At 38.0% G+C, this 24,896-nt stretch overlaps 1 protein-coding gene across 1 annotated transcript in view; it reads left to right on the forward strand.

The window, feature by feature from the left end:
- The window catches only part of POLRMT (RNA polymerase mitochondrial), a 1,430,506-nt gene that overhangs the window by 800,932 nt on the left and 604,678 nt on the right, over positions 1-24,896 (forward strand). Inside the window, exon 11 of the mRNA XM_044053892.1 lies at positions 7,750-7,872. Within this exon, the coding sequence (XP_043909827.1) occupies positions 7,750-7,872 (123 nt within the window). The remainder of the gene's footprint in view (positions 1-7,749; positions 7,873-24,896) is intronic.

Below are 24,896 nucleotides of genomic sequence, written 5' to 3' on the forward strand. Positions count from 1 at the left end.
ATTGTCATTGGATTTTTTTCGTGTGGATTACTTAATAAATTGTGGAACTATCCAACTGGCTACCTGGAGTTTCTATTGAGCACTTAGCGTCATTTCAGCATTTACGTTTGTTCTTGGTTTTTCTGCTGTGGAAGCTTTTACACTACGAAGTTTTTTGAGAATACTTGGTATAATAAGAAAATGAAACTATGGGTAAGGGGATTACAAGATATACAAACTAAATTGGATAACTTACAACTTTAGGGGTAATAAAGATAAAAAGGAAAATAAATCATCTCATTAAATAATAAATATTTGGGGATTCTAAATCATAAAACATTGATTAACCTAAAGAAATTTAAATTTGTAAACTTTTCAAGTAATCCTAAATCTTTAAAATTATTGGCCAACAAAACTAAAAGACGTAGTAAGCTCAATAATATTAATGACATTTTCTGCCCTAAAAAAAGAAAGGTGGTCTCTGATCTACAGAATATTCTAATAGAATTTAGAACTTTTTTAATAATATTAATCAGAAATTGCAGATTGTAGATTCAAAAGATGAGATTAAAGCATTCATTAGAAGATGCACTAAAAATAGATTATCAGAAGAACAAACTGCTCTTATAGATAAACCTATGTCTTTTATTGACCTTCAAAATCTAATTAGCTAAAACAAAATAAAGCACCCGGTAATGATGGAATTATTTCTGAATTTTACATGATTTTGCCCTAAATAGCTTTAAATTTACTTCATAAAGTCTTTACTGTTTCTCAAAACATCTCATCTCCACCTTCTTGGAAATATACCTTTATATCAAAATGTTCTTCATATAGACCAATTTATCTATTAAATATTGATTATAAAATGTTGATGTCCATATACGTAGATAGGTTAAAGATATTTCTTTCAACCCTGGTAAATGAAGATCAGACAGGTTTTATTGTAAATAGAAATACATATGATGATATAAAAAGAACTATTACTCTGATTGAATCTGCAAAGAATTTAAACAAAAGTTTAACGTTAATAAGTCCTGGTATAAACTGTGCCTTTGACTCAGCTAATTGGGACTATTTATATTAATGGAAGAGTTAAAATTCGTGAATAACTTTGCCTTATTGCGCACCTATATAGTGGGAGTCAAGCATTTATTAAAATTGGTACCAGTATCTCACAAAAAATACCAATAGCCAAAGGGACCAAACAAGGCTGTCCTTTCTCCCCATTACTTTTTACATTAATAATGGAACCTTGGGCTAATTTAATTAGGATAGGTAGAGGCACTGAGGGTTTTAAGTTAAGTATTAATGAGACTTCCAAAATACAACTATTCACTGGTGATATTCTTATCACTTTGGGGGTGGGGAATAATTTGGCTATTGCAGAAGTTTTTAGAATCATGAAAAGCTTTCAGAAAATCTGGATTGACCTTCAATAATAATAAAAACTAAAATACATCCTATTTATCCAAGTAATTATGCATTAGATAATCAATGTACAAAATATCTAGCACAAGCAAATCAAATAGCATATTTGGGAAAAGAAATTAAAAACATCAACAATATTATTCAACAAAATTATAATCATAGTCTATCTATAATAAAAAATCATATAAGTAAATGGAAAAATGCTTCCTTTTACCATGGAAGAAAAACTCTCAATTATAAAAATGATGTTACTTCCAAAAATACTTTATATTATACAGTCAATATCTTTACCTCCTCCTAAATCAATAATCAAAAATTTCAATTCAATGATTCTAAAAATGTTTATGATTCCCAGATAAACCCAGAGTAGCATTAACATATCACATGAGAGACTGCTCTAATGGGGGTACAGGTTTACCTAATTTGGAATTATATTCAATTTCATCTGTGATTAAATCTATAATTCTTATAGATATTGAAGAGGATGTGGGAGGGTGGCTTAATGGCTAAGGTGTTTGCCGTACAAACACAAGGTGCAGGGTTTGAGTCTCACAAGGGATAATTGGCTAGGCTTAAAGTGGCTCACAAGGGCAGTTAGCTTAGTATTAAACTATAAACCTATAAGATACAGAATATACTGCTAAATGGAAAAAATTTCTAGAGATACTGTCGTGCAAATCGTATATCTCTTAACTCCCAAAACTTATCAATAACAACTCATTAATTTGGTTATTAAAAGACTATTTTCCACATATACTCAACTAGTACATAAATCTAATTATATGCTACTTCTCTTACATACTTCTAGAAACTATCTATAAATTTAATGTCTATAAGGCTTGTTTTTTTTCTTCTTTTCCCCATTGCCTTTACTCACGGAGTTATTTTTTCTTCTGATTATATTAAAATTTCATTATTTAAGGATAATAATTTAATATATTGGTTTCAGCTGATGGTAAAAGATTAATTGAAATCTATAGACTATTTGGCAACTGAATTTGAAATAGATAAACATTTATAGTTAGACTTAGAAGCTTGTAGACCATTTCTCTTAAATAAACTTGAGCTTATGTCACCTATAAGTAGAAATTCAATACCTAAACTTTTACTTTATTTAATTCCACCTACACAACAAAAGATTCCTATTAAAGGTAAAATATCACACCCATATAAATTGATTACAAATTAAATTGTTACCCTGAGTTACTAGAATTATTTTTTCACAATTATCTACCTAATGAACAAGATAAAAATATATTAAAATCAGCTAATATGACCATATAATCGATTAAATGGAGATTATTTACATGGAAGTTTATGTATCAATCTTTTTTAACTCCTCACATAAGTAAATTCAGTAAAAAGAACAATGTTTACTGGAGATGTAAAATAGATTGAAGGCTGATTTGTCTCGTATGTTTTTTGATTGCATAGTCTTAAAGTATTGGAATGACATTAATAATTTTATACAAGCCTTATTTTCAGACAACTTTACACTTTCTAAATCTATGGTTCTATTTAACACAACAATGCCTGAATGCATAAAGAAAATTAAGTACCCTATGGTTTGGTCTATATTAGCAGTTGCTAGGAAAATTATAGCAATACATTGGAAATCTGACACTTCTCCTTCCTTTCATGAATTTAAAAACCTTCTTTTTGAAGTTTGTCATCTGAAACTATTGACCATTAAATTGAGATCCATCAGGAATACATTTTCATATAATATGTGGAACAAGTTACATGAACTACTAGAAAAATAGTTTGTCAATTTAGTAAATTGTTAATGTATACTAAGAATCATATAATGTACTTTTGTGAACGTCTTTGTAAATATTTTAAATTGCAATATCTGTGAACATCCTATGAAAATATCTATTTATATTTGAAATTGAATAAAGTTGTTTTCAAAAAAAAAAGAAAAAAATGCATGCTATCACAAATCCTGTTCTAGCAATTTTTTATGTTTATTGGAACAAATTTTAAAATCTCTCCCTGTTTTTGGACCTTTGCCCCCCCTTTATTTTAGGTTTTGTTCAAAATTCTAGTGCTAAGAGGTTGAAAGGTATGGTTACTAGTTTTTTTCTGGTTCATATCCATCTTCCGACTCCAGATTCTAGTTCACTTCCACAGTACTCACGCTTCTTCTGTTGAACTCTTGTGCTTCTCTCTGTCTCTCAAGCATTTTCCTTTGGAACAGTGGAAAGGGTTTCACTGGCAGGTCTCTTTCTGTGTTTTATTATCAGAGGAATGAGAAGCAGAGTCCCCTTCTGCTTGACGGCTCATTTTTTTGTTGGACAGACCTCTGCATTTCCTGCTTAGCCTGTTCTGCATTAAAGAATGACTTTGATCCTCCAGGAAAAATATTCTGAAGACATCTGGATATAGCAGCTTGAATCTCACACCTGCCTCGTGAAACTCCCTGATTACCGGAATAAATTTCACTTCTACCTGGTGTACAGTGAACAATCATCTTTCACAAGCACTCTTCTGTCCCCAACTTTTAATACTTTGCCCTTTTCCAAAAGTGTTGTCATGATTAAATCTTTCTGCTGGTAGGTTTGCATCTTTATTAATAAAGGTCTTGGCTTCTTCCTAATGGCCATATTTGGAGCATACACATGGTGTGCCCTTCCAATTTATAGTTCCGGATGTGGAATATCAGTCCATTTGTTTATTTGTGCCTTCATAAAACTAATGCAGTGTGCGCCTTCTAGTTTCTCTGGTACAGCAGAAAATCTCAGATTTTCTCAGCATGCTCTCCTCTAATTCTACCAGTTTTAGAAATGTCCATCTCTTCTTGAGCAGTCTCATACTCCAACATCCCTTTCTTCATTTTGACATCTGATTTTTGCATTTTTAGCTCATCTGAATGTCTTTATTAAAGCTTCTTCAATTTTTTCCAACTTCTGTTGTTTGAGTTGCTGTGCTCCTTCAGTGCGTTGTTTATTTTAGTCAGCTCTAAGCACATTTGACTTATTTTTTCCTGCAGATTACTGGAAGCCATGTCTTGCACCAAAGCTGGGACTTCCATTGCTTTTTGCTAAATAGCTGCAGGATTCTTCACAGTCATTTTTTTTCTCTTTACCTTTTCTAATTTTTTTAGGCTGTCTTAGTTTCTTATTTTCAAGCATCCAGGCAGTGTACTTACTAGCCAGTAACTGAATTGCACTCAAGCTGACATTATCACTGGCTGTTATTTCTCAGTTCCTGTTTTTACACTGAGAGAGCTGAAGTCAAGCTGTTGATCAGTATGCAGCCATCTTGGAAGTTGAAGTCAGTTTTTGAAAGACATCCTTCATATTAGGCCCCCTAGAAAGCTTATTCCTCCATCATGCAATCTTAATTTTGTTCATGAGAAATTAACTCGTCTCATTTTGAGCCTGCACTTTCCTCTTGTCTGCTGTACTGTACTTGGAATATGGTATGTTTGATAGCGGTTTCCTCTGCTAAGAGTGTCACTGAGCTTCAGGCAGTCATGGCAGTCTCTCCTTTTGTTTTTTTTTTTCACAGTGATAGGGTCTGTCTTTGGACCAGTCCTTCTTTTATGCCCAAGGTGGCTAATGATTTGTCCTTAAATCAAACAATTCATCTTCCCACTTTTTTTTCCTTCTCCACAGACTGCTAGAGAGAAGATTCTTCACACCTTTTATCTACATAGACAGCACAGGTGTTACCTGGAAAAGGCAACATACTAAAGATATCATGAAATCTGAGCAACTTTTTGTTTCTTTTCATCATGGGACATTGAGTTTGGCTGTTTCTAAGCAAACCATCTCCTCCTGGATTTCTAATGCCATTTCTTTTTGCGGCAAGCTGTTTTCTTTTTTCTTCAAGCTCATTCCACCAGAGCAGTTGCCTATTCTGGTGCTTTTTTTAAAGGTTCTGGATACGTGATCCATTTTGGAAGCTAATACTTTATCTTCTCTGTGCACATTTATGAAACATTACAAGTTGGATGGCATTTCTAGAGCCAGGGTGAATTTTGCCAGGACCATCCTTCATGTTTTTTTTTTTTTTTATAGGGGTCCACTGTGGCTTCCTCCTCCCATTCTCTGTATTTGTTTTTGTACTCTTAGAGAATTCTTAACACCTAGGACAGTGATAAAGGAGGACCCAGTACAGTGTGTAAGATCTTACCATAACAGTAGATGTCCTACTTCTCACTGTTGTGGTATTCTGTACTTCTCTCTTTCCCCTTGTAATTCTTTGTTCTGGCTGAAGGATCTTTCTTTCTTTCTCTCTTCTTCTTTCTTCTACTGGAGCTGTTCAGTTCTGAGGATTAGGCACTCATATGTCATATATGTATGCTAAGCCTTGGATGTAGGACTAACGTCTAACTTACATGTCTGGAGAATGTAAAGACTTTGGTATGATGGCTGAATGTTCATCTGTCCTTGGCAGGATATTCCAGATGTTAAGAATACTGCAGTAGTGAGAAGTAAGACATCTGGTGTTTTGGTAAGATCTTACACAACTGTACTTTCCCTTTGGCTAATTTGCACTTTACTACGAAGTGTTTTTCTTTGGTCATTATTGCCCATCCAGTGTGATTCTTAGTTCACTATCTGTGGTGGGAGAGGCTTTACTGGAGAATGATCTCTGTGTGTTTCCTTATGTGAATGAGTGGCTCCTGGTGTTCTCAGAAACAGAGTATTTGGCACAGGCCTTAAAGAATCTCCATAAATATGGGCATCCTTTATAGGGCTATAGTTGGACAATTTTCATTATCAGCTATTCCTGCCTTCTACATGGGGCTCAGGAGGTCCAGAGCTTTGTAGACTGGGTGAGGATGCAGAGGAGAGCCCAGGATTATACCGCCCTGGTCATTTGTGTGCCTACTGTTGGCCAAAGCTAACACTTTGCTTTTTGCTTGACTGAGAATATGGGTGCTGTAGTGGACTGTGATGAGTTAGTGGCTGCAGAGTCACCATTAACTCACTCACTCACTTGCTGGTCATTTTCTAATCAGACTTGTTACTGGGCTTTGAAGTGGTGAAGAGTTCCTATCAGTCTCCCTGTGGGTCAAAACTCCTCACAGATTCCAAAGGGTTCTAGACTGGTTGAGCTAAGAGTTGTCCTTGTCTCCACTTTGTTTAAAGGAAGTATATCTTCTGGAAGAGATGGCTCCAGATAAACCATCTCAAACTGCAGGCATGTACTCCTTGCTATGAAGGCTGTAGAGGGGTGCTGAGTCCAGACAATGTCCCTGTCCATTCTAACAGCCAGTCCAATATGTGGTGTCTAAGCAGGCAGGTGTCATATACTTGGACCATCTTTTGTGGGTCTGTCAGTGGGCTATAAAGAGAGGCTTACATCTTACATTCATTTACATTCCTTGAAAGGTAAATATGTTGATAGGCTTCCTAATGTGCTGAGGTAAGTATGTTGACAGATTTTCTGATGTGTGTCATAACTTATGTTTAAAGCTGAGGATTCAAAAGCCCAATATAGTCATGGTCTTATGGTTATGGGAGACCTCGGAGATTTTTTACTTTGTGTTGGTTTCCCGCCATGCCTGATAACCAGCAGGCCTCCTTCCATTAGCCCAACCCATTCATTCCCCTTCCTAGATTTTTCCAAGTAAGGGAGAGTGATGACTGGGGGGGCAGTACTGTCAGACAGGCAGTGAGCATTTTGCCCTTACCAGCATCCTTGTATTGAAGGCATTTTATTTTTTTGATTTGGCACGAAACCTGCCATTTGTGTGTTTAGAATTTTGACTGGATAAGACTATAAAGGGAAAATTCAACATCTGGCTGTCTAAAAGCTGCTGTCTGTGCAGTGTCAGTGACCCCAGTATCATATGCTGGAGGTCTTTGGTTTGAATCCCTAAAGAGAGCTAATATAATCATTCTACTGCTTGATTCTAACGGTGCCAGAGCGGAGTGCTTTTTCTGTATTTGTTTGTGTGTGTTTGGAACTTGACCTTAATTTTTACCTGCTTATGCTAATTCTTTACTGTCTCATGATCTGATTTTATTACTGTTTAATACTTTTTACATCCAAAATAGTTGACAACTGAGCTGTCATTTTTTTTTTATTTCAGTTATGTTTTGCTGGCTGATGGAAGGGTATTCTGTTTCCAGGTGCTGACCTTGGATGATCTAAAGTTGTGAAAGACTTGTAAAGCTGCAGTATGTAATTTTTGTGACAGTTCAGTCTTGATCTTTTAATTGTGGTTTCGTTTTGCTTGTAATTTGTTTTATGTTGAACTTTCTATTGGTAAATGCGGAAAACATTAATATTTTTTTTACCCGAACACTTTAATTCGATGTAGGGTTTTAAAATGCATCCAGCACTATGCATGAACCTTAAATTTTGTTTGTTTTGTCCCAGGGTAGAAAGTGGTGGATGAATTCAGATGAGCCATGGCAAACCCTGGCCTGCTGTATGGAGATTGCAAATGCATTACGATCACCTGATCCAGCCAAATGTGTGTCATATTTCCCTGTGCATCAGGTAAGATGACCTGTAGCAGATCTCTAACCAAATTTCTCTCTTTTCTTTTGTTTACGTGGTAAATTGATATGTATACCAAATCCCTTGTAAGAAACACTCCCAGTGGTATGTGATATAATTGTGGTAGCTGTGATCTTTGTCTTTTATAGGATACCAAAGTGGATTGATGTCCCGTCCCCATAGGGCTTGTGCATAGAACATCTGTTTGTTTAGGGGGCAAGAAAATTATAGATTTAATGTGCAGAATGGAATGGCAAAGAAAAGGAAAGTCATGTTAACTGGAACTTTTAATATATTCCTCTTAAAATAAAATTACATTTTTCCACTCCAACCCCCTCATGGCAAATTTGACCCATTCATTCATTCTCTCTGGATAAGAGCCATATGGCTCAAAACATTCCCTGTGGAGAAAGTTGGTTGCTATGAATGTTGTCATTTTCACAAGAGGGATCTTGGGGGGTTTTCTGCTTGTACTCCTAGTGATCCTCCTTCACATAGCTGTGCACCCCAAACATGTATATGCAGTCCTCCCTCCTTTGGGGGAAGAACAGGTAGTACCACATCCCTCCTCACCCACCCCTTGCTGCCTTCTCCAGTACCATGGCCACTGTTAAATTTGAGACATCTGGTTAATTTTAAGGATTTATCTCTCTGTGCCATGGAGCTGTCTTAAATATGAATACGTTGATTGCATTCACACAAGGGAGCATGCTTATTCTTGATATTCTGTAAAAGTGAACTTCAAGCAGCTGATACTGTAGCCTTTTGAAGAATGAATACTTTTGGACTTGGTGTCCTCAAGTGGAAAGAGGATTTCACACTTGGAAGTGAGTAGGAATTTGGGAGCAAGTAATAACCAAACATTGTAGTTACCATCAGCTGTCAGGGACACTGATAGGCACCCCCCCCAAGAGTCCCTTAAAAAGGAGTTTTATTCCACTGAGGCTAGTATGGTCAGGTTATTAACTCAGAGCAGGCTTCCGCCTCTTAGATATCCCAGTTGGAGGTAGTGGTCCTATAGAAATCTGTTCCAAGAAGAAGGTTGAGTATTTTTTTTCCTAAAAGGTAGCTCTCAAATTACTTGTAGTCGAGGTGTTTCTCCTCTGTGTTGATGTGCTCATCCAGATCTCTTCATAAACCATTTTTCCATCTCATTTGGGACATAATTATAAGGGCTTTATTCAAGTTTAAGGTTGAGATGATGTCATCTGTTTCCCCCACCATTTCTAGGGAAGATAGAGAATTTGTCCCTTTTGCTTTCTGATCCTTCCCCAAGTACATTTTCCAGCACAGGATGTTTTGGAACCTACAATATTCCTGCGGATTTCATCATCATAGTGGTGACTTCTGTGATGAGCCTCTCAGCATGGCGAAGTCAGAAGGATGAAAGTCCTTGATACTAATTCAGTATTGACCCCAACACTGATTCTCTTGACCATGTTCTCAATATTATCCACTCTGACATTTGATCCCTTGGCACCAAAACTTCCCTCACCATTGACATTTGCATTAGAACAGAGATGTTGCCTAGCCCCTCCCCCCAGTCTGTTTCTGTGTTGAAAGTGAAGCCATCTTTCTTGGTGCCAAGTGTTTTGGTGTCGACAACTAAAAGACAGGGGATGTGATGGATGCAGCTCCTTGTATTGATTGAGCCACAGGAGTCTGCATCTACATTGGCTCCACCTCACACCACCTGTTATTTTTGGCATTTTGGTCCTTTCATAGTTGTCTCAAAGGGACAGAGGTATACAAATCAGAAACCTCTTGCTCCCATTCACATGAGTCTTCTCCAAGTATCCCAAGGAAAAGGAAGTGTAAATGTTGGCATATGGGCTTCCCACTATAGTCCTTTCCTTGGACACTGACCTTGGATGAAGGGTAGGCTTTCCACTATCCTTGTTGATGACCCTAAATTTGTGGAAATACTGGAATTAATTTGCAGTTGATCCTGCCTCCCCTGAAGAAAAGATTTTGGAGAGGACTTTTTGATGTCCTCCCATATCACTGTTGTACTATTTTTAACCAAAGGGATCTCCTGCCAAGGGTGCGGCCAGTGTACCAAAGTCTTTAGTATTTACTGGTGCTGTACGTCACTTGAAGGCTCCTTGCGCAAGTAGTTGGGCATAAAGATGACATACAGACGCGCGCACACAAAAATTCTTTGCCACCACTTCAAACACCATCACTGAACGTTGGTCTAATTACTTACTGTGCTGTTTACCAAACTGTGTTTCAGATGAGTGTCCAGTTGGGTTTCTTATCTTTCCTTTTTATTTAGTGCTGTTGGGTTCATGTCATCCAGAAAGGGAAAAGTCAGTGTTGAAGGCAGAATCCCCATAAAGACAGTTACTACCAGTTCTTCTCGGTTTAGGTGATTCCCATGACCATACACAGTGCTCTGTCTGCCAGCCAGGTTTTTACCCCTAAGACCCTGTGTGTGTAGTCGTCATTCCTATTAATCTATTTACCTTGAAAACCAACATCTTAAGCTGTTGGCTCAAGTCCTATGGTGGAGACTTCCCATTCTGAGGGTCAGCTTTCTGCCAAGAAAAGGCCAAAAAACGTATGTCTGATAAGACTGCTGTCCAGCCTCCCCTGGATGTCTCTTTTGAGGCTAGTGAAAGCCCAGAGAATCATCTGGTTTTTGCCTTGGATTCCTCTGCTACAACACCATCAGAGGCCAACATGGATATGACTTGCACATCCTCAGAGGCTTTACAAATGTACTCCTGATGTCGAGGACAAACCTTGGCTGATTATAGTCAAGCGACCAAGGGGGATTCCGCAGATCTTAGTTAGGGAGGAGATATCTACTACACTTACTGAATGTCGCCAGGGGTCTGACCCAATAAAGTGTGTTCCATGTGGGTGTTCTGCAAAAATGAGTCAGAATTTTACTCGAGGATTATTTAATGCTTTAATGGCTTTAAAGCCACCTCAAGGAGTGTCTGTGCTTGCTCCTCCCTGGTCTTCCACTTTTTTAAAAAGACCCAGGGAACTGGACACTTCAGATGAGGATCGGGATTCTGGGGAAGAGTCGGGATTCTGAGGAAGAGTCCCTGTCTTATTCTTCTCATATCCCTTCCCCCTTGGACTATGGTTCAGAGAAAGAGGATTCTATTAGTCCAGATGCCTTTTGGAGGAACTCTACTTCAGGGATGCTGTTGCCCGCATAATAGAATTTGTTTAAATGGTATTGATCTTGAGTCTCTGACGTTCAGTAAAGGTATTATGAGCTCCTCCAAATGGAGTCTCCTAAGACATCAGCTTTTTCCCCTGCTCTGGATGCCTTCCTGGGTACCGTTTTAGCAGCTTCTGTGGTCCCTGATTCTCAGCCCCCTGCTCCTAACAAACTTGATAGATTTTACAAGGTACCTGGCTAATGTCAGTTTCTTTATAAATGCCCTTCTGCTGATCCTTCTGTATTTTCTGTCTCTTCTGACAAGCCCTCCAAGCTGTTGCTTTCTACCAAGCTGCTTCCTTCAGGTGAGTATAGTAGGGCCATAGACATGGTAGGCAAAAAGTTTTATACTGCTGCCACTTTCCTTTTGGGCCATCAACTACCAGACTCATATGACCAGGTATGTTTTGGCACTCATTTCTCAGCTTTTCAAAGTGGTTTCTGATCTTCCTGACTCTGTGGGGAAGGTTTCTGCCCTTTCCCTGTTGGGCTGTAACTATCAAGTTGCTTGCCACTCTGTCAAATGTAGCTGTGATGCAGCTGATGCCTTCTGCAGGGCTGTTGCCTTTGGTTTTGTTATGAATCGTTACTCTTGGCTCCATCTGCAGGCTTTGCCTGATGACTTTAAGGCCAAACTTATGGATGCTCCTTTGGAACATCTTTTTGTTGCTGCTACGTTTCAAGTCTCTCCAAGGTAAGGGTAAAACCTTGCAGGAGGCGAAACATATTTTTATTTCTCCTGTTCCTAAGTTTCAAAGGCATTATCCTTCCAAATGTGCTTTTGTTTGTAGTCAGTCTTGCCATTCACCTAAGGGAAAAAAGGGTTCTAGTTGTGTGCCTCCTGATAAGTCTACTCAAACCTCTTCCTCCCAGAAACCTGATTTTCAGGATAAGTTGGGTTACATTTGACAGTTTGCTTCCTCTTTTCCTCGGCCAGGTTTCCTTATCCCTTCGTCTTTCCCTGTCTCTTCCAAATTAGTTGAAGATCACAACAGACTCTTAGGTTCTGTCTAGTATCTGCCAAGGATATTTCATGGTTTAGAAATTCCTTCTTCCCTTTTAGGGCATCTGTGAAAACAACTTTCTCTCTTTCCAGACGTGTGCTCCATTCTCATTTTGTCCAGGGCAGCATTCAGGCTGTGCCTCCTGCCCAGGTAGGGAGGGTTTTTTTTATTCTAGAATGTTTTTCATTTAAAGAAATGATGGCACTTGGAGACCAATTATGAATCCTTCCCAGCTCAACACCTTTTTCAAGATTCCACTGTTTTGAATGTTGTCTCTTCAGACTCTTTTTTCCCATTCTTCTTCCCCGGCCTTTCTAGTCCCTCTGGTTCTCAAGGATGCCTACCTTCGTATCCCCATCCATTCCCTTTTCAGGAATTGCTTGCATTTTTCTGTTTTTTCCTTGCATTTTCAGTTCTCTTCTTTGCCTTTTGGCCTCTCTACTGCCCCAAGGGTATTCATCAAATGCTTCGGTCCTGCCACTGCCTTTTGCAGGATGAGAGGAGTTCGGGTATTTCCCTGCCTGCATGACCTGTTCATTCAAGCTTCTTCCCCCAGCTCTCTGCTTCAGGATCTCCAGTTTACTATTTCCCTATTGCAGAGTCTGGGGTTCACCATAAACTTCCAGAAATCAGCTCTGTTGCCTTCTCAGGATTTCTCCCTTTCCTTGATTTTCTTGGTTGCAGGTTTCAGACCTTCCCATGCTGGTCTCTCTGCCTGCCCCCCAAGGCCTTGTCTCTTAACTGCATTTTTCCAGTCTCTTCTTCCTCCTCTGGTTTCAGTCACAGCCAGGGACTTTCTCGGGGTCCTCAAGTTCATGGCTTCCACCATTCCCGTGCTCCCTCTGGCAAGGCTGCACATGACAAAGCTACAATGATTCCTCAAGTCAGTGTGACTCCAACATTGCCACCCCCTGGACTTTCCAGTCCCCATCCTCTCTCGTCTCAAGCTTCAGTGGTTGATTCATCAACTTTCTCTCAACCTGGGGCTTTCTTTCCAGGCTCCAGAATCCTACTCAGGAGAGCTTTTTACAAACACCTCAGACAGGGGATGGGGCCTCCTTCAATTACGTCAAGGTTCAGGGTCTCTGGCCTCTTCATTAGAGGGTGGGTTACATCAGTATAAAGGAGATGAGGGCTCTGCTTCTAGCTCCTCGGGCTTTTCTTTCCCTCTGTCATCCTGGGCCCCTCAAAATTTCCACAGACAATACCACAGTGATGTGGAATGTCAACAGTCAAGGAGGTAAAAGGTCTTATCTTCTTTGCGGACTAGCTCATCAGGTCTGGGATCTAGCTTTCCAGTGTCAAGTGATGCTTCAGACTGTTTACATTCCCTAGGAGCACAGTTGAATGCCAGACTCCCTGAGCACGTTCAGCACAGAAGCTCACAATTAGATGCTTCACAGAGATGTGTTCCTGGTCATTGTCCATCTGTGGGGTATTCCTCATGTAGTTCTTTTTTCTTTCCCTACTGAGCAGACAACTTCCACTATTCTGTTCCAGAGGCTCAAGTCCTCTAGCTTGGGAAGTGGGTGCCCTGTCTTTTCCTTGCAAGGGGATGTTTCTGTACACTGTCCCTCCCCTTCTTCTGTTACCAAGAGTCAGGCTGAACTCTCCCATGATCTTCCTAGTGACTTCCTTTTTGGCCCTGACTGCATTGGTTCCACCCCTTCCTTCTGACTTGGCCAGGGTCAGTCATGTCAAGTTACCTCACCGGGTGGACCTTCTCACACAAGACAAGGGCTCTCTTATCCATCTTGTCTTGTCTTGTCCACTCTAACTGATGCTGTGATTGATAGGGCTTTGATCCCTTGTAGGCACCTCTTTTCTGAAGACATGTTTCAGGTTCTGCAGGAGGCAAGGAAACACCAAGAAATCATATTTTTCCAAATGGAAATTATTTTCTGTCTGGTGCCTTTCTTGCCATCAGCATCCCCTGTCTGTGGAGGCTCGTGTGATTCTCTCTCTTTTGTGATCTGCTCCATGCTTGGTTGGTATATTCTTCAGTTAAAGCTCTCTTATCAGCACTTTCTGTTTTTCTGCCCTTGACTCCTCCCCTAGCCTCTAGATTTGAGGTCAATCCATTTTTTAAAGGCGTCCTTCATATCAGGCCTCCCAGCAAGCCTATTCCACCTTCCAGGGACTTCAGTTTTGTTCTTGAAAAATTGACTCAGGCTCCTTTTAAGCTTATTTCTTCAGCTTCCATACAACATTGTATTGGAAGACTGTTCTTTTGGCCCTCACTTCAGCCAAAAGAGTGTGTGAACTTCAGGCTTTCATAGCTATTCTTTCTTTCTTAGTTTACAACAGAGACAGGGTGTCTCTTCGTACTAACCTTTCTTTTATGCCAATATTTTCAATGTGTTGTCCATTAATCAGTCTATTCATCTGCCTTCCTTTTTTCCTTCTCTTCAGGTCTGCCAGTGAGAAGGTTCTTCACAGCTTGGATTTACATAGAGACCTCAGATGTTATTTGGATAAAACTAAAGTTCGCAAATCTGAGCAGCTTTTTGTTTCCTTTCATTCCAGGTCTTTGGGTTTGATTGTTTCTAAGCAAGCGTCTCTTCCTGGATTTTTTTGGTCATTTATTTTTGTTTTTATGGTAAATGTCTTTCCTCATAAGTAAAGGCTCATTCTGCCAGGGCTGCTGCTGTCTGTGGTGCTTTTTTCAAGGGGCTAAACACCAATTCCATCCTTAAGGCTGTTACTTGGTCTTCTGTTAATACTTTCACTTTGCATTACAAGTTGGATGCTATTTCCAGAGGCAGAGCTAGCTTTGAGAAGGCTGTCCTCCAAGGGTTTCTGGAGGGCTCTTCATGGTCGTCCTACTCCCAGACTTCCTCTTGAGTTTTGTACTCTGCCTTTGGTTAAGAATACTGTAACAGTAATATGGAGGGACATAGTACAGTTGTGTAAAATCTTAGCATGACAGTAGATGTCCTTCTCTTCACTGTTGCAGTATTCGCTCCCTTCCTCCTACCACTCTGCCCATTCTTTCTCACCCTTCTGGCTGAGGGGATCTTCTCCATTTTCTCCTCCTGGATGTACATATTCTTTGTCTCTAGAGCATTCTGTTCCTCCTGGGGCTTTTTCATTTCTGAATGTGTGTGTTCTCCTGCCAAGGGTAGCCCAACATCCAGCCACTATAGCAAAGAGTTTGGTACTTACAGGCACTGTATGTCACATACTCTTCCCGCACAAGGTGTAGGGCATAAAGGTGATATACGGTGCCTGTAAGTCCTAAAGTCTTTGATATATTGGCCAGATGTTGGGCTATTCTTGGCAAGAGTTCCCTTTGGTCATGAATACTGTAACAGTGAAGAAAAGGGCATCTACTGCTATGGTAAGATTTTACATAATTGCACTTTCTGCAGAACCTGTGTGTTTGATGGTCCTCTCCCCAGGTGACAAGAGAAGATCCTCCTCTGCCCCCATGATGGGCAGGCTTAGAGCAAAATTCCCATGACTGACTCTACAGTGGTGGCAGCAGCTTTTAAGAAAGACCCCTCAGAGGATAGCCATGTGATGTAGCCTGCAAATAAGGATTCCCAGTCTGTGTATTGATTTGAGAAGTATGTAATGTTTCAGTTATATTCTCTGTTTGGGTAATGAATTACCTGCCTCCGGTGACCCTTTAGCATGGTCTAACAGAATGTACACTAGACTTTCTGAAAAAGTTGTCTGACATTAATATCAGGAGGAAATTGTAATCCAGGTAGAATCAGCGGCTAATTTATCTGCACTCTCCTCAAGAATAATTCATAATGCATATAGTGAGGTATTGTAGGTGGCTGGTTCCAATGTAGCTGTACGCTGTCATGCCTGGCTCCGACACTGTAATTTTCTGGACAATGATAATGCCCCATATGATGAGTCCTTTTTTCAGACCCTAAGTGAAAGACACGAAAACAACGAAAAAAATATAGGCAACAGCCTAAAAAACAACGCCAGTTCAAGAAAAAATTTTTTTTTTTTTATTGCAGCTTAGCGCTTCGGCATAGTAGCCTTCAATGAGCATAATTACAAACACACACCCACTCCATTATATATCATAATTAATCAAACAATTAAATCAATTAACCAATAAAAATGTATATAATATAACATTTAAAAGGGAAATATCTAAGTTACAAGAAAGATGCAATGCTAGTCACACAAATTTATAATAAGCATTTTAAATTAACTTCCAAATTCAAACCATTAGGAGACATAGTATTATACTTCAAAATATAAATGGTTTCTTTAAATAATAAAATATTTTTAATTAATTTATCATCTCCAGTTCTAATGAAAATATTTTCTAATACACAACATTCAAACATTTCTGTATTATTGTTATGACATTCCATAAAATGTGCAGCAATAGGGCTAGTTATTACTCTTTTTTTAATATCTCTAACATGCTCCTGCATTCTAGTTTTAAATTTTCTTTTTGTCTCACCAATATAATATAATTTACATGGACATCTTATACAATAAATAACCCCTACAGAATTGCATGAAAAATTATTAGTAGGAATAAATGAAATACCATTAATATTATCAAAATATGGTTTAATAAATTTACATATATTACACTGAGGATTAGTACCTACTGTAATCAAATTTCTATATATATTATTTAATGGAGAAATATAATAAGTATTGATTAATTTATCAGATAAATTTTGGCCTCTCTTGTAAGATATTTTAGGAACAATAGGGAAAATTTTATAAAGATTTTTATCCGAAATTAAAAATTTCCAAAAATATTTAATAATATTCCAAATTCTGTCACTACATAAGTTATATGTAGTGACAAAATAAACATCTTGCACTTCATAGAACTCCTTAAGCTTTTATTATAATTACTATTAGAACTAACCTCATGAATGAAAGGCAAATAATTATTCATTTCTATATTTTTCCTAATAATCAATTTATCACCATTAATGGAACTAGTTTTATTCATTAACTTATTAATACAAAAATCTAATATATCCATTTTATATCCTCTTTTCAAGAACATAATAATACTATCATATATATTCTGTTCTAAATCAATTTCATTATTACACAATCTAGATAATCTTATAATTTCTCCATAAGGAATAGCAGATAAAGTATGGGGGGGATGGCAACTAGTGCCATAAAGAAACTGATGACCATCCATAAATTTACGATATACAGTAGTATGAATTTGATCACCCAATATACCTGTTAACAAAATATCTAAAAAATGGACTTGACCACCAAATTGTAAACTATCAAACCGTAAATTGTATTTATTATTATTAAGGTCTGAAAAAAACTCATTAATATGTTCAATACCCCCGCTACAAAGAAAAATTAAATCATCTATGTAGGTAGTAACACAAGACATGATGTTTATAAAATTTGTTGGTATATACATATTCTAACTCAAATTTACCCATGAAGAGATTGGCATACATGGGGCAAAGATGCCCCCATAGCAGTGCCCTTCAGTTGATGGTAAATGAATTGGTTGAAACTAAAGAAATTATTAGATAAACAAAAGGAAGTCAAGTCCATGATATAGTGGGTTGTAGGATTATCTCCCAAAAAATAAAATAATGCCTGTAAGCCATCAGAATGTTTAATGTTAGTGTAAAGACTGACAACGTCTACACTAATCCAAAACATATTATCTGTCCAGATGATATGACTTAATTTATCAATAAAGTCAAAAGAATCTCTAATATAGGATTCTAACTTAAATACATAAGATGACAGATAATTATGAACAATTATGCCTATATTTTGACAAAAATAATTACTAGCTGAAACGATAGGACGTCCAGGTGGTTTAGTCATATTTTTATGGAGCTTAGGCAGGCAATAAAACGAGCTAAATTACAATTCTCTAAACAAAACTTTTTATCAAAATCATCCTTAGAAATATATCCAAGTCTAACCCCCTTATCTAGTAAAGTAGTACATTCTTTGATAGCTGTTGTATATTTATCATAATCACTAATTTCATAAGTTAATGAATCATTTAAATGTTCCATACACATATCTAAATACTGCTTATTATTCAAAATAACAATTTTGTTACCCTTGTCAGATTTTTTAATGACAATATCATGTCTACTTGAAAGATTTTTCATAGCCAACCATTCATTTTTAGTCATATTACACAATTTTTGATCATTTCTACATACATTTAGCAATTCTTGCAATGAAAAATGAATCATTTCAGAAAAATGTGTAATATTACAATTATTATATGGGGGAATAAACTTGCTGTGAAAATTAATACCTTTAGTGTTAAGCATAGAATAAGCTGAAGAATATAAAGAAGAAGAAATATCATCAGAAAAACAAGAGTAATAGCTATCTAAACTAGAATCACCATCACTATCACTATGTATCACATTAGAAACTGGCTCATGATAACCATATATTTTTCTATCATTAGAGAAAAAATATCTCAAATGAAGTTTTCTAATAAATTTAAAGAGCTCTTGTTTCAATAAATGGTGTCTAGGAAAGACAGTGGGAACAAATTTAAGACCATATTGCAGTACAGTTAGTTCTTCATTAGAGATATTACAACCAGAAATGTTAACAACATTATTATCACTAAATAAAACAGGGCTAGAAAAATCAAGTCCATCTACCCTCTTGAATGTTTGTCTAGATTGCCCTTCACCCGGAGAAGAACCCGTAGCAAAATCTTTCTTTTCGTCTGGAATTGTTGCTATCAGCTCCAAACCGCTGCTGGTGCCCCACTGAATCATTAGCAGCTGGGAGAGGTGGAAAGTCAGTATCTGAGTCCGTGGTTAAACCATAACCATCAGAGGAAGCAAAAGATACTGAGAGTTGTTTTTTATTATTATATTTAACATTAGCTTGTTTTTTTGAAGAATGAAAAACTTTTTTGCGTTTCCAAAGGGCCCATTATCATAATCTCTAATGTCTCTCTTTATTTTCACAGATTTATACTGTATCTGCTCAGTTTCATACTTATGTAAATTTTCACTCAAACTAGCAAAAACATCATTCACTTTAGACATGCCAATATCAGCCAATAATTGAGCATGCATTGCATGTAATTGTTCTTGTAACTTTAACAAAAGAAGCTGTTCCCTTTCTACAAGGATCTTGACCCACTCCATAGCACAATTGTGAGCCGCTGTAAGCCAGCGGTCTTTGAATATTAAATCATCATTATCCGAATTATCAAACGGTGTTGCTGGGCTCTTAAAAGCCCGTAGACCTCGTGGGGAAATATCAAGATCCACATATCGTTGAAGCCCTAATAAATTAAAATGACAACGTGTTTCTCTGAACAGTAACTTTTCAAATTCCTTTACATTATCTTGTATATCCTGTGGAAGCATAGAGTTAACAGTGCGGCCACCTAAAGAACCAAAGGGGTTCATAAATTTCTGCTGTCTATTTTGCAAAAATTTAGTGATATAATCAGTAGAAACGTTACCATCAGGTGCTGCATTCACTGCCGGATCTGTACGATTGGAATTAGAAGCGGAGCCAGTAATATGTAACCTGCTGTCTGGATGTATATCCGTGGTTACTGTAGAGCCCAACGCATCCGTAGGAACATTCGTTCTCACCACACCTTCAGTAATCGGTAAAACTGCAGGAAGCCCACCTGTAACGTCTTTTACAGCCTTTGGTCGTACAACCTGGTTGGAAGCCGCCGTAGAAGCAGGAAACAGTAGGTTCGTCTCTGTACAACCGCTACGAACAGCTGAGGAAGATGCCGCATTAATAGTGCTCTCAGTTCTCTCATTGTTGCCATCCACAGTAACATTTATTCCGTTATGGTTATTCACATTAACAGTGAATCCGTTAACTGCTGGAGAGAAATTATCTCTAAAAACTCTTGGAGTGTGTAATAAAGAACTGGTATCCATATCCAAATCACGAAAACAACGAAAAAAATATAGGCAACAGCCTAAAAAACAACGCCAGTTCAAGAAAAAATTTTTTTATTGCAGCTTAGCGCTTCGGCATAGTAGCCTTCAATGAGCATAATTACAAACACACACCCACTCCATTATATATCATAATTATTCAAACAAGTGAAAGACAAGCTGCAGAAGTGTGAGCTGGAAAGCAAGACACTCATTTCTGTGGGAGTTATGTTCTCCATTACTCAAAGGATGTTTCTTCCAGGAATCAAAAGCCAGGAGGAGAAACTTCCATGAATGCAGGAGTCTCCAGAATGAGATGCTGTCCAAGAGGCACAGAATGAGAGACTGTCCAAGATGCAGAGGGCATCTGCAGGACAAGGACCCTGCTGCTGAGAGTCAGCCACAGAATTCCTGTGGTCTTGACTAACTGTCCCCCTTGAGAGGTATTTGGGAGTAGGATCTCGTTCCATCTCCAGGAATGGCAGGTAATCACACAGGGCAAATAGACAAGGTAAGTCATATCTGTCAACTACAAGATTGCCTTAATTTTACTTCCAGGGACATCTTCTCTTCCCCTTCTTGACATCCCCACCCCGTCAGAAAGCTGTGGCCTAAGTTGAGGTTTCCAACCTTTTAGAATAAAAAGCCATCCAAGAGCTCCCTGCATAGGTCTGTAGGATCTATTCATGATTCTCTTTGGTGGTAAAAAAAAGGTGGATGACCGCCTTTCATAGACATAAGTGGCTTAAACCATTTTAAATCAAAAAATGAATTCTGGATGGTCACAGTGCAATTCTGTGTCTGCAGGAAGGTGACTAGATGTAATCTTGGACCTCGTGAATATGTACATTCACATCAAAATAAGCAGGGCATCCAGAAAGTTCCTGTGCTTCTGGGTGAGATTCAGTCATCAATTTCTGAGCCTTCCCATTTAGTCTCACCACAGCCTCCCTCTTCATGTTTACCAAATGTATGATGATAATGACATCTCAGTCAATACTGCATGGGATCAGAGTGTTGTTCTATTTGAATGACTGGCTCCCAATTGTCCCTGTGAAGGAGTCCTTGATTTGAGAATGGAACACCTTACTGCAGCTGTTCCTATCCTTGAGGATATCAGTGAACACCAGTGGGTCCGAGTTAAAACCATCACAGGTTCAAATATTCATTAATTGCCACCTGAAGACTTTGACTAAACTAGGAATTCTAGATTTGGGCAGAATTTCTTCACTCCTTTCATCTGTACAAAAATTGTTGCCTGACCCAAGAGCCTTGTGTAATAGCATCCTTGATTCATCTAGTTCAATTTGCCAGATTTCATATGCTGGATCTTCATGAGACTTTAAGGTTCCAAGTATCGGATCCTTTGTCTCATGTGATTTGTAATTTTCATGTATGTTATCAGCACCTTCACTAGTTGCTGTGCATGCACAGTTAAATCAGGACTGCATGTTTACCTTTCCTGTTACACTGTCACATTCAACACAGATGCAACTGCCTTTGAATGGGGTAACTGTTTAGAGCAGACTGTCCAAGGTACATGGACAAATCAAGAGGCCTTCCTGCACATCAGTGTTCTGGAAATGAGGATTTTCCACTCTTTGCAGGCTGTTCAGGACCTCCTCCCCTACTGTGCAATTTCCATAACTCTTACAACAATAACAGTGAGTGTGGTACATAAACAGATGTTTTTTGGTGGTGGTGGGGACTGTCAAATCCCTGTATTATAAGTAGTCCATGAGACTGTGGGAATGAGCCCTGTCATATTGTTGCTTTCTAAGTTGATGCTTCCCAAGTAGGAACCTCAGTCAGACGAAGGCGGACATATTACCACCAGTGTGAGTCATACTACAGCCTGATTGCATCCCCCACTGACAATGAGTGTAAGCTTCTTTTCATAAAGCCATCATCAGAGACGTACTCCTTGGGTATGCTGTAGTCTTATCAGACACTTCTAGATTTCCTCTACACTTTTCTCCCATTCCCAGTGATCATGAAGTTTCTACCAAATTGAGAAAGGCCAGTATCATTCTTATTTCCCCTTTCTATCACCTTAAGTGTATGTTCCTGCTTCTGTTACCATTTCTTGTAGAGAAGCTCCTTCTCCTCAGATTGTACAAAGGTCTGTTAACTCATCCATTCTGCAAGCCTTACCCAGACCTTCAGTACCTCAAACTGACTGCATGATTACCCCAATTCCATTAATGGCCAATAATCCATCATACCTGTTCAAGATGGTCCGTATCATTACAGTAGCACAAATACTCATTACTGGAAAGATAAGTTGCTAAAGTTTTCTGTATGAGCTATTAAGCAGTACTTGATTCTTTCTCAGACCCTGTACCTGCAGTTCTTCATTTGGTGGCCAGCATGTTTGTTAGAGGTTCCAGTTATTCAAAAATGAAAGTTTGCTTGATGGACACTTTAGATGTACCTTCTTTTTCATACCACCCTCCAGAAAAACTGGACCTCTGTGGGATCTGCCTTCTGTACTAGAAAAGGTAATTGTGCCACTATCTGAACCTGTGTCTTGAGCAGAAATTAAATTATCAGTCTAGAAAACATTGTCTGTTTTTTAACATCTTTATGAAATTCACACAATTTTAACACTGACATGGGTACACATACGTTTAGAGAAAACGAAACAAAATATTATAAACATTTTCAGTAGTTTCATAAGTTGTACATATTTTCTTTAATAACAGTTGTCATTCACTCTGACTTTACATAAGTTGCTGAAGTCCTGCCTTCCCTTAATTTTCAGTCCTCCACTTAAATATTTGTGTATTGTTCCCACGTTCCATTTATTTGTATGGAAGTTGCTCTTTCCCATTGTTAAAGATCCCACCTCCAATTCTTTTATCTCATTTCCAGTGTTCATTATTTCAGTTACAGTAATTTTAAATTTTGAATTCTATCCACTTTTTGGCCACCAATAGCAATAAACTTGGCAAGGCCTTAGTGTGTCTAGGCAATAAAGATCCTGTATACCTCTTTACAATTATTTCCTTTGCTGTGATCATTTATTTCTTCAACATTTCTGATAAAGTACTCTGCAGGGAATTTTAAAAATCTGCCATCTTGCTACGTTCCCAAAAATATATTCCCAGTTACACCCCCTTTCCTATGACATCTTCAACAAATGTTATCTACTGGAGCTAAATACCTATGCATACACATCCATGCAAACATCCCAAGTCTTCTGGACTTTGCTGCATACCTGAGAGCCATGCAGATGCTTCCCACTGTTCCTTTGTATACTGTTTTTCCATCATTTGTTCCCAGTCTTTACTAACCCCTTCTGATTGATTCTTATATTTGTCATGCAATATATTATATGTCCTACTAATCATCCATTTTTAACAGCAATTTGTTTTCTACACTCAAACTAGAAATTCAGCCAGAGTTTATCTTTCACCTTGCACTCTCCTGTCCCTTTTTTGTTTCCTTATTCACGGTCATCAATCCCTGGTAGGGAAGGCAGGTCTCTAACTTGCAGTCTAGTCTTCTGCTTGGCCTCATCCCAGTCTTTTACCTTTCCTTTCCTTTCCCTAGTTATTTGATCGCAGTACTTTGGTTACTTCGCAGATTTTCTCCAATAAATTGCAACTCCGTCTTGCCTACATTATATGCCCCTACTTGCAGTCATTCCTATGTTGGCATAGCTTTAGAATACTTTTTTCTGTTTTGTAAATATTCTATATGGTTGTTGTCATTCTCTGTAAGGGTCTGCATCCAAAATCCTACTGTTTCCTTGTTCCTTGAACTACCCTACCCTCCACTTCATCATAATTCATTTCTGTTTTGATCTGTAGCCATCTGCTTGTGTTTTTATATATATATATATATATATATATATATATATATATATATATGTGTGTGTGTGTGTGTGTATGTAAATATATATATATGTATATGTAGACATACTATATATATATATATATATATATATATATATATATATATATATATAAATGCATATATATAAATACATATATGTAGAGAGAGAGAGAGGAAGGGAGTGTGTGCTCTAAAGTAGTCCTAATCCACCTTTTTCTATTGAGAGAAACAGATTATCCCTTATAATTCTTGCTCTCTTCCTCTCCCATGTAGATTCTTTCAACTCTCTGTTACAGTCCACATCTCCGCTGACTGATAAAAATATGCCTGCCCTGTTTATAAAATAAAGGGGGGCTACAGATATTTCACTGCTTATATTTTACTTTCTGTATACATAAGCAAGAGCTTCCAACTTCTCAGCTTTTGTGTTATCTTTTGTTTAGTTTCTTCCCTTATCCATAGCTTCCATAATAGAATTATTTTAATCCATGCACCTAAGTACGTCATCTTATGTTTCCATAAACGGAACCAATTCAAATGTGGGTACTTAGTTCACCACTGAAGCATTTGTTTTATCTTCATTTTTGTTATATCCTGAAAACTCTTGAGGTTTCGCAACAATGAAATGTCTTTTTCTGGATTTATCAGATACAAATTTCATCTGTATAAAAGGTAATGTTTTGATTACCATACCATGTATAGCCTTGATATTGTGAGTACCTAAGTTTCTTTGCCAGTGGCTCTCAACATGAAGCAAATAGGAAAGGGGAAAGAGGACAACCCTGCCTTGTTCCTTGATTCAAACACAGCTTGTTGGACAGGAACCATCACACCTTAATCTGTGTCTCTTGACTCTTTGTATATCCCCCTGATTGATTATATCATTCGGTCAGGGAACACACATGCTGCCATTGCCCTGCTTATAAAATCCCAGCTGACTATGTTGAATGTCTTCTTTGCATCAAGACCTACCAGCAGTTGTGGTGTTTTCTTGCAGTCTGTTTCCCATCAGGATCATCATTAGTTTATTAATGCTGCCATATGATTGCCTCCCATCCACAAAATCACATTGATCCATATTCATCAACTTTGGAAACATCTTTGCCATTTTCATAGCTA

This window comes from Protopterus annectens, chromosome 13.part0 (assembly GCF_019279795.1).
Source record: "Protopterus annectens isolate FY-2018-M chromosome 13.part0, PAN1.0, whole genome shotgun sequence".
NCBI classification, from domain to species: Eukaryota; Metazoa; Chordata; order Ceratodontiformes; family Protopteridae; genus Protopterus; species Protopterus annectens.